The sequence below is a fragment of the Nasonia vitripennis genome, chromosome 4, assembly GCF_009193385.2.
Source record: "Nasonia vitripennis strain AsymCx chromosome 4, Nvit_psr_1.1, whole genome shotgun sequence".
NCBI lineage: Eukaryota > Metazoa > Arthropoda > Insecta > Hymenoptera > Pteromalidae > Nasonia > Nasonia vitripennis.
This window is the reverse complement of record NC_045760.1, coordinates 28663528-28673556: the sequence shown is the minus strand read 5'-3', so window position 1 is coordinate 28673556 and position 10029 is coordinate 28663528. Positions and strand designations below refer to the sequence as shown.

The window sequence follows — 10029 nt, the reverse complement described above, 5'->3', positions numbered from 1 at the left end:
AACTATTACTTAGTAAGTATCAATATTTTTGAATATTCAAAATATTCAGAGGATAAAAATGCATATTATTAAAATACGACGTTGCTTCTGTAAATTGTAAAAAAAATAACAGAAACAATTTCTATACTATTAAAATTTTTAATTAATTTAAGTGAAAATTAAAAATGTATAGTCTGCTAATTATTAATAAAATAAATTAATGTTGTTATTTCAATTTTAATGAAATTGTTTATTATATATACAAGAGTGCAGTACTGCAATCATACTGTGTAGTTATGTGTTACACTATGGATATACAGTTATGCTTCCAGGTAGCCAAAAAATTTCAGCAGTTTTACATATCAAAATGTCAAGGTTTTTTAATGATTCAAAAAGTAATAATTAATTTTTTTACTTGTTTACTTTGGAACCTTCTGAGAACAAATAGTTCTAAGATATAATTCTATTGGTACTCGAATAATTTAAAAGATATTTCATATCTACAAATCTGATCGTACTCCAAAACTAGGTTCTTTTGGCGGAGAAGTCAGTGAAGTAAGACCTCCATTTGGTTCAGCTGCGTATCGATTTTTACACTGAGGTCCTGGTGCTGGCCGTTCTCCTCGCTTTAAAGCGTTTATAATAGTTGCTGTTGTTTCTGGTGTCAAATCCTCCTATAAATAATATTCATAGTTGTCAAAGTACATTTAAAATAGGAAGCACATTATTCGTATTGGAAAGAAAAGGTTTATACTACAACGCACATAGTAGTCATCGTTGACTTGTAACATCGGAGCATTGGCACAGGCACCTAGACATTCAACTTCAGAGATGGAGAACATGTTGTCGGGCGAATTTCCACCGACTTCGCAATTAGTAAGTTCCTTGACAGCCTTCATAATACTATCAGAATCTCTTAACCAGCATGGGGTACAAGTACACACTTGAACATGATATTTGCCCATTGGTCTGCGATTGAACATTGTGTAAAAAGTAGCGACCTCGTACACTCTCATGTTCGATACTCCAAGAATTTCTGCAACTTTGTGCATCGCTGAAATTGGTAGCCAACCATGCTGACGTTGAGCAAGATCCAGCAGTGGAATCATAGCTCCTCGCTTGTGACCTTCTGGATAAATCTTAAGAATTGCTTCAATTCGCTTCTTATTTGCAGCGTCAAACTCAAACGGTATGTTAGGGTTATCCTGTTCTGTATCTCTATGCTGAAATCACATTGATATCTGCTGTATTTCTTCTGGTATGAAAATTAATAGTACTTTGAATTTACAAAATCTATGTTACTTACAACGAATAGAGCATCAGAGGTTCGCACAGCTGATGTTTGTAGATTCCGTATATTCTTTAGCAGCTACAACAGTAAAGTTAGAAAAGATGAAGAATGCATTCATATTTCAAATACAGAGCTAGAATCAAATCGGTTTTAGAGAAAGGAGCAATAGCTAGTATGTCTACTGCTACAATATCAAATTTCACTTCGCGAACACGATCTCAGACTCGCAGCTAATTTCTATCCGTTAATAACACTCAACATTTTCACTGTCAGAAAAACAGCTAAGTAATGTCTCATCATAACAAAAACATTTCTTTCTGTACAAAAACTTCTTTTCATTTAGAGGTTACATAAGATTGAGGTTAGGACGGTGAAAGAAATTGAATTTTTTCGCGAATCGCGAACTACAGACATCGAAATCTTACTTACCGAAAGGCTGCAAGCCTTTCGAAGCGACGTAAACATAACTGTGCTTTTATTTCTTCTTGATTGGGAAGAAATAAACTCGTTAAATACTTTGCAGAAAGCTCAGCTGGCTGATGTTCGCTGCTCGGCTGCTGCGGCCGTCATCAGCTGATCGTGTAATTCGGTATTGCCGCAAGGTGGTGCAATAATGGACAAGTGCTTCGCGCTTCTTTTCGAATCGTTGAACTATAATCGATCGCAATACACCTGTATGTTTCGTTAACTCGATAAATTTTGATTTTTAGTGGTATATAATTTATTGCCAATGAAAAAAAAATATATAATTCAGTCTAATCTTAAACGGTATATCAACACGTCCGAAAGACTTTACGCAAATTTACACGATATTATATCCTTGTATGTATAAAATATAAAACAATCGCATTTTTCAAGGTTTTCTCAGCGACATTTTGTTATAATAACTTGAAACTTTGGACAATGATGGAATTACATTACGGAGGGCAACTAACACTTGGTTTTTCGTAATTTTGCTTTATTTTATTGTTATGAGTGAATTAATTGTTTTTTCGTCTGCTATTTTTTGGCGCGAAATTTGAATTTTGAATTGACTTTGAGACCCCTTTATCACGCATATAACGATCGATCGATATATATGCTGCTGATCGAGAGTCCTCGAGGGCTACTCCGAAGCGCGCACGTGACGGTGCATCTCCTTGACGACCGTAGGGGTTTGTTGCCGTAAGGTCAGAAGGCTAATAAAAGCGTCAGCCACCCCCTCGCGACGTCGAAGAAATGCAGAGGAAATTGCTCCATTGCAAGGCGATGCGCCAGTTTGTTTATTCGGCGGAAGGACACATCACCTGGTTATACGCTGCTGCGGAAATGGTGGAGTGACGGTGTTTTACGGATAGGATTATTGGATTGGGTGGTTATGGAGATGAACTTATGGAAAGTGGGATTTGAAGAGGTGAGTTTGTTATTTATCTCCATTGTAAAAGTAAACCACTCGTTTCAAGCTTGCTCAACAATGATATAATTTATTGTGTTGATTAGTGAACAAAATCACAGCTCTATTACACTTGTAACTGTTGCATAATATATTATTATTTTTAAAAATTGCTCATATAAATCATTTTCACTGAAAAATCTATTTTACAACGATTTTTGCGATATAATAATATCATTATTTACGCTCCACCTTTACTTGAGCGAATATCCAAGGTTTCTTTGCCCAACACGGAGTAGAATATCTCTAAAAAATGACAGCGAACGCCGAACAACAACCAATAAATAAAACTGCACTCAGGACGAATAGATCAGAATTGGTTAAAGAATCGATCATTTTTTCTGCGATCTTTTCATTCGGTGAATTATTGTTTATGAATGTCAAGGCCATTCCAGATTCAAAAATCGCCGCCAAAAGTCGTCGCATTTTAAAAACATACGGAGAGGCTTTTTGAAACGCGAATGTTTTTAACATGTACTGAAATTCAGGATAAACTAATTGAAACAATGGATTCCCGTCTGGATCTCGATATTTTTGAAGAAGAACTTTTGCATCGAAATCCTCCATAAAGCAGAAGCAGCTTCTGTTGTTCAGAATATTATTGATACATTCCTTGAGGCTGGGTACAACACACGTTGATTTGCAAATAGATGATCGTACCTGGTTTCTAGTCGTTCATACATGGAATTGTACTGACTTATATAAACAGGAAATTTAGATTCGTTTATTTGTTCAATGGTATCGAATGTCAATTCAGTGTCTTGCAATTTAATGCCCAGAAGATTTTCGTAAAATACGATAGAATATCTGAGAGACAATGCAATGATGAGTAAACTTATTATCTTTCCGGACAATAACTTCGGCCTCGATACTCTGCTTAACGGAATTCCAAATAACAGTCTAAGAATGTAAAAAGTGCGACATGACTGGGGCATTACGTTGCATTTGCGCTCAATCGCAGTGAGCAAAATGAATATAAATGGAATTACAAACAGATCGACGATTATATTCAGAGGGAAATTTAGGATTTTCTGATAGATGATTGGACCAACTGCCACTATTGAAGTGCAGAGATCTGGTACGTGGATTTTTAATTTTGGAACGCCATCGACAATTTGGCATGTTATGTAGCCAGCACTTTGGTGATGCGAAGTGGTTTAAAAGTTTAAAGAAGAATTCACGCTTTTGGCGGCAATAGAGAATTCCATTCTCGAAACGATCCCGTTTTTCGTTACGATTTTTCTGGGAAGGTCGATCGCATCGTTTTTAGTTGATTAGTGCAGAGCTTCTACAATGAACTCAAGGCCATTTAAATCTACTAGCTTGTCTGGAAAAATTGATGCAGTTTCGTTGAAAAATTCTTGTTGATATATTTTAAAGAACGGATTGTAGGAATAGATGTAAAGCGAATCATCTTCAATATTCTTATCATTCAAAAACACTTCGATGACTATGAGATCCAAAAATTTGAGACTCCAAGCTCGTTCTAGAAACGACTCAAACTCAACCTTCAAGCTTGCGATGTTGTTGAAGAAAATTATTAAGCATCTTGGTCGTGGGAATATTCCATAAGCTTTCGTAAAGTCAATCAAGAGGCCTTCCAACTTCTGTAAGTTTGAACTTGAATCGTTATCACGATGATACAGCACCAAACTTAATTCCAAATCTTTATCAACCAGCTTACGTTCTGGCACAATCAAAGATTCACCGTAACGTATACGTTTAACATCTTTAAAATCAAGAGTTAGTACAGGAATCTCTTGGTTGACTTTCTGTATGAGCAAGTCGCTTTTCGACGTTACAATATTGTTAGCTTTAGAAGTGTACACAAATAAGTTTTTGGGTTGAATTTGACGCGCGATTTTACTTGTGAGAGTGTCTACCCAAACGTTTGCTGCAGTTGTTATTGAAATTCCGGTCAATATCCAGGTCAATATCGTTAGATGCATACTGCACTTATATAATACACTTTTATCCTAGATTTTGTCGAATTCGTATAAAATTATAGTATAAGCCGTAAGTTCGATGGTTACTGACGCTTCTTCTTTTCAAGCTGAAATATGGTTTATTCGATTTTTACTGACGTAAGTACGTTTTTAATGAAAGAATTATGGACTGTTTATGTAAAAAAATGTAACATTAATCGAGATTGTGTATGAATTTCAAATCAAGTATATTCACCATTGGTAAGCGCTTGGTGAAGTAAGGTCGTGGTTGAAAATAATTCCGCACATTCGAACTGTAAATTATTTATTCAAGTACGATGTTTTTTGCAGCGTTTGTTTTCAATGATAAACGCCGAAAGCACTTATGTATTCACGCTTAAATCATCGCATATTGATCTAAAGCTATTATATGACTTCAGCAATGACACTCGACCAAATCACCGACAACCGTCGAATCGACTTCAGTTGAGGAGTAAAAGCACCAGCAGATACCCAGAGGCATAAACAGATGGACAGTAATTACAGAGCGAACGTCGGCAAATGGCTGCCTCGAGTCGCAGCCAACCTCGAGAAGTACTTCGCGGATTCGTCGGCACTGAACGAGACAATGGGACGCCTCGCGCGAAGGATAGCAGCCCTATTGAAGAACGCCTCGAGAAGCGATTCCTACGATCAGACCGTACGTTATTTTCCGGCCCTTTTTTGCCTCTCCGCCAAACATTCTTTTTCCCACTTTGCCTTTTCTACGCCTTTTCCCTTGCACTGCTATACACTCTTTCCTCTTACAAATATACTTGTACACCGCAGTGCTGCTGAGTTGCGGCGTTCTATGCCGCTGAAATGCGCTTTGCCAGATTCTTATTCATGCAGAACCACGAAACTTTCTTCGTTTCCGCTGGCTGAAGCTCGCGCTGTGCCGCAACGCGAGCCGGGATGAAATTCGTTTTTAAAAAGCCCGCGCTTTACTTCACAGGAACTGAAGTCACTGATCAAGGAGCTGGAGTCGGTTATTCCGGAATACAGGATGATGTCCGAGGTGGTGGAAACGCAGAATCTCATATTCAAGTACAAGATCGAGCACTTGACGACCAGTTTGAAGAGGAGCGTTAACATCGTTGCCAGATGTACCCGTCTTCTGATCAATGAAATTTGCAGCTGTACGAATCACGAGTATCTGAGAATGATCTTTAGGTAAGTTTGAACGTAATAAGATATCATTGGAAATGAAATCTAATTAATATCCGGTAGGTTAGTCAACGTTTACAACGACTTGCTGAGTTTGGACCACGACGTGTCTGAGCCGTCTGTGAATATATTCTACAACGACTGCCCGAACATGTTGGAGCCTCTAAAGATCATCTCGGTGTCTCGAATACTTCAGGTGAGAAGCGCGAAACCGTCGGTTAAACAATTTTTTTTTAAAATCGATTTTTGATTTTAGATCATAGCCAACAAACGAGCTGAGGAATACTGCCACGAGCTCATCGACTGTCTCCTGGCGAATTATCGATCCAGCTGTGATAAAGACGATAGCCGATTCATGGCTTCGAACGACATCGAAGTCGCGGAAAATTCAAGCATAGAAATTTATCGGTACAATGTCCCTCTCTTCATTGGCTTCATTAATATCTTATAATTTTTTGCAATTTTTTCAGGACTTTAACCAAACACCTGACACCTCCGATAACAGCAGCGACTGGAGCTCGAGAAGCCGTTTCCAACATTGAAAGTATGCAGGCTTTGGTGAACACCCAAAACGAGCAAGTGGTCAGGCTTCTGAACGTCGTGAAAATCATATCGCCTCAACTGCTCGGCTCCGATGCTACGAGAATCGAAAATGGTAAGTTTACACATTAGTTATGAATATTATCGATATAGATTAATATTTTCGTGGTATCGTCGCAGACGAGCTGAAAATACGCAGAACGGCGGTGAAAAAGGTGACGGAATTTTATCAAGAAGTCGCTTGGGGCTCGGTCTCGAGCATATTGGATCACGTAGTTCTCTGGTGGTCGAGGGAAGCTCTCGCTGCGCGACACAGTCATGGTTCGCAGCATTTAAAGGATTGGCTGCATCAGTTTATTCAAGGAAGTGAAGGTGATATACTATTTTTGTTATATTTTTATGGGATAACTCCACGTGGATTTTTAGGTGAAATCCGTTGAGCCAATTTCCCTATAGGTATAATAGAAAAAATAAGTTCCCAACTCTGCATCTGCATGATGCGTGTAAAAAAGTTTGATTTATTCGCTCGTCTAGAGTACAGTGAAAAATCAAATGCTTTAGCAACAAAGATAGTTTCGATTGATTACATTCTTCTTTCAGTTCCATCCACCGTAAGACCGGCTCTTCAAACTCTCTGCGACGCACTCGGATGTCACGTGACCATCACAGCTTGGGACCAACTTTTTCGACTGGCTTATACGGCCGCGTTTGAGTGTCAATCAAAGGCGCCGCCTGAAATTGCCGAGGTAAAGTTTGATGCTTTCTATTCCAAAGAGTAGTTTTTTTGTATCTTCTTTTATCGAACCAGCGCGTAAACTTCACAAATGTCAACGTTTCATTTACAACAGAGCTCAAGGGAGTGCATAACAAAAGGCACGGACACGGGCCAGAAATTCGCGGAGCTGTTCGAGCTACTGATGACTCTGAGCAACGCCTGCGAGACCGGCGGCGAGTGGGTCATCGGCGCACCTCTGGTCGAGCTTCCCCTTTCCGAGCAGATCGTCGTGCTGCATCGAATGGATCACTCGGTCCACACGATGCGACTATGGGCTATGCAGGAGGCCCGGATGATCGCCCACACTTGGGAACTCGAGGTTTTCTTCCTCATCGTCAAGGGCGACATCGTCAACTGCCTCGAAATCTTGTCCTATCTCAAGGTATCGACACTGCACAGTTTACCCTATTTTTAAGCTATACCAATCGACGTGTTTACCGTAGCTTGCGGATCACTCGAACGAGTTGGAAAGCGAGCCGGTGAGCGTTCAAGTTTACGTGTGTGCCAAGATGCGGGCGAAAATCGTCTCGGAAGTCACGGCGAATATTCAGCTTTTGAAGGTAATATTTGCTATATACGTTCGCGGGTAAACAATAATCAAAGCTGCTTTCAGGAAGCTCCAGCTCTGTGTACAAAGATTCTCGCGCAAATCGGCCGTGTCGTCAGTCTGGCTAATCTCCACATGTGCTTCCCGAAGTCGAGCTATTGGAGAAGAAATCTCAGCGTGGCTCCTAATGCCCCGAGTCTCTACGTCGAAAGTTACTTCGGTAAAGTCGACGTATACTCTCTCAAGGGTGAAAAACAACGAGCTACATACTTTTATGAATTTTTCAGAACGCGTACTCCTTCCGATCCTGGAAGTGATAAACGACCCCGAGACCTCGAACATGGTACTGCGAATAATGTGCGAAGCTTGGCTGGACTACATCTACCTCCACAAGATAAAATTCAGGTAGGAAAATTGATTTTTCGCATTTTTCGCCCAACCGCCGTACATACACACACACATGACCCTGATGAGAAATCGTCCTTCGTACAGCGAGTGGGGTGCACTGCAGCTGCTCAAGGATTTCGCGCACGTACTGACGTGGGTGACGGAATGCGGTATAATCTCGGAAAAAGTTCGCCAACATCTTCTGAAAAACGAGGTACTGCGAAGATGCGAGGGCGTAGGTCGTCTGCTGCTGCGCCATCCCGGCGAGGCTATATCGATGAACAAGAAGCTCCGTGAGTGCTGACTTCGATCAAAGCTTTATTCATTAGAGCGCATACGACTAATCGGACGGTACGATGTTTCAGCTCAGAGGACGAGCGACAACGGCTCGCCGGAATCCCTGGGCCTGGAACGTATGCCCGCAGAGATGTACGTGCCGAATCAGGAGCAGTGGCTGGAACTTCGAGCTTCGAAGGGATTGAGCTTTTGTTGTATGGATTGAGCTTGAAAATAAAAGTGTACAAAGGACAATCTTGCTTTGATTTGTAGGAGGAAAATTAGTTTCGCAGATCAGCGCCAAAGCTGCATATCGATCAATACGTACGCAGAGAGCTTGCGGGGGTACAAAGCGAACGGCTTTGCTTCTGCATTGTATCTCCGAAGATTCAACGCAATATTCCGTCGTCGGCGCATACGAGGATTCCGAATATCCTCCTCAGAAGCCGTAGGAGAGACGGGGATAGAGGGGAGATCGAATCGACCGTCACCGCTGGCACAGAGAGCTTGCTGCTGGATATAGTTTAGGCGAGTTGTTCGACTGTTCTGCAGGCATCTCTGTCTATTCGTCTGTACAGACGTATCCTAGAGGACAAAAGCTTCAAAAGAGTCGGCGGCGTCCTTTCCATGCCGATTGTTCGTTTGAGCTATTTAACGCGCGAGCTTTGTGCTCCAGTGCGAATCCGAGAGATATTTGGCAATTCTGCAAGCACTGATGTATGCCGGCGATGCTTCTCTCTTGCTCTGCCTTTCCGCGCTTTATTTTCCGCGGGCCCGCAGCTTGCGCTCGTGAAAGCTCGGATCAGCACGCTCGAACGGAAGAGAGAACCCTTGGGAATATTGGGATTGGATTGTGTATAGCTTGTCATATTCTACTGGCTTTTATTACTCTCTGTTGTAATGTATGTGGATTTGATCCTCTATTTTCTTTTTTATGTATCAACAATTGATTCTGCGGTTTTCGATTAACTAATAACACTGGAAAATGACGGAGGAGAGTGAGTTACGCGATTATGTGCAAGTTTTGCCTCACGCGTATGTCATCGGTCAACAATATCGAAGACAAGTATAGTTTGTTTGAGTTTAGAATAATTATTAATTGCAGAGAAAAAAAAGATTTCATACAGCCTCGCCAATGCTAAGACTATGTTTGCAGTTGTCGTTATCGCGAGCACCTATAATTAGATACCGAATTTACGTAATTTCATAGCGTAATTCTTGATGATAATATGTTTTAAGATAAAAATTGAAAACAGCACTCTTGATTTAAAAATTGATTTGATTTTCATGAATTTGTATAATATGTTGGACCATGCATATTCAACTTTTTGCGTATACAGTCTGTGCTAACCGAAGCCCACTAGCGAAGCCCTTTATTCGCCTGTATCCCCTTACACACGAGAAGAAGGTTACTGACCGTTTTCCGTCTGTCGGCGGATCGATTTTCCCGCGCACGATATCAATCCACACACTTTGATTATGAAAAATCCATAACTCGTACAAAAAATTTATTTTAAAAACCACGTAGGTCCACAATCCCACCTTTGAAAAGATAACAATTCCTGATTAGCCCGTTCTCACAAACAAACGCATAGCGAACTCGAATCGATGCTTGCGGTACACATATTGCATCCAGTGCGTGAAAAAGGAAAAAAAAAATTGTAATGCATC

At 40.5% G+C, this 10029-nt stretch overlaps 3 protein-coding genes across 3 annotated transcripts; 1 reads left to right on the top strand and 2 right to left on the bottom strand.

Moving 5' to 3' along the window:
- Nucleotides 1-208: 208 nt before the first annotated feature.
- Nucleotides 209-1841, bottom strand: Ndufv2 (NADH dehydrogenase (ubiquinone) flavoprotein 2, 24kDa). Its single transcript, NM_001172314.1, has 4 exons — nucleotides 1700-1841; nucleotides 1286-1348; nucleotides 744-1202; nucleotides 209-653 (listed from the first exon to the last, which is right to left on the bottom strand). The coding sequence occupies exons 1-4, from the start codon at nucleotides 1733-1735 to the stop codon at nucleotides 480-482; spliced, it is 732 nt and encodes a 243-aa protein (NP_001165785.1). The 5' UTR covers nucleotides 1736-1841; the 3' UTR covers nucleotides 209-479.
- A 570-nt stretch (nucleotides 1842-2411) lies between these two features.
- LOC103317778 (coiled-coil domain-containing protein 142) lies at nucleotides 2412-8613 on the top strand. The gene is made up of 14 exons (XM_031930511.1): nucleotides 2412-2663; nucleotides 5068-5327; nucleotides 5622-5839; nucleotides 5897-6029; nucleotides 6090-6241; nucleotides 6304-6488; nucleotides 6554-6745; nucleotides 6974-7119; nucleotides 7222-7530; nucleotides 7592-7708; nucleotides 7762-7915; nucleotides 7983-8100; nucleotides 8188-8375; nucleotides 8448-8613. Exons 2-14 carry the CDS (start codon nucleotides 5157-5159, stop codon nucleotides 8582-8584), a joined length of 2220 nt encoding a protein of 739 aa, XP_031786371.1. The 5' UTR covers nucleotides 2412-2663; nucleotides 5068-5156; the 3' UTR covers nucleotides 8585-8613.
- On the bottom strand, nucleotides 2657-4770 carry LOC116417429. Its single transcript, XM_031930512.1, has one exon. The coding sequence runs from the start codon at nucleotides 4649-4651 to the stop codon at nucleotides 3977-3979; it is 675 nt and encodes a 224-aa protein (XP_031786372.1). The 5' UTR covers nucleotides 4652-4770; the 3' UTR covers nucleotides 2657-3976.
- Nucleotides 8614-10029: the final 1416 nt, after the last annotated feature.

Bases quoted from the DNA above. Each gene is read 5' to 3' on its own strand.
- Ndufv2 (NM_001172314.1), bottom strand. From the start codon at position 1,735: ATGTTTACGTCGCTTCGAAAGGCTTGCAGCCTTTCG. The intron at 1,349-1,699 runs GTAAGTAAGATT...TTACTGTTGTAG, and splicing joins GAAAGGCTTGCAGCCTTTCG to CTGCTAAAGAATATACGGAA. The intron at 654-743 runs GTGCGTTGTAGT...TATTATTTATAG, and splicing joins AAGTCAACGATGACTACTAT to GAGGATTTGACACCAGAAAC.
- LOC116417429 (XM_031930512.1), bottom strand. From the start codon at position 4,651: ATGCATCTAACGATATTGACCTGGATATTGACCGGAATTTCAATAACA.
- LOC103317778 (XM_031930511.1), top strand. From the start codon at position 5,157: ATGGACAGTAATTACAGAGCGAACGTCGGCAAATGGCTGCCTCGAGTC. The intron at 6,489-6,553 runs GTAAGTTTACAC...GTATCGTCGCAG, and splicing joins TGCTACGAGAATCGAAAATG to ACGAGCTGAAAATACGCAGA. The intron at 6,746-6,973 runs GTGATATACTAT...TTCTTCTTTCAG, and splicing joins GTTTATTCAAGGAAGTGAAG to TTCCATCCACCGTAAGACCG.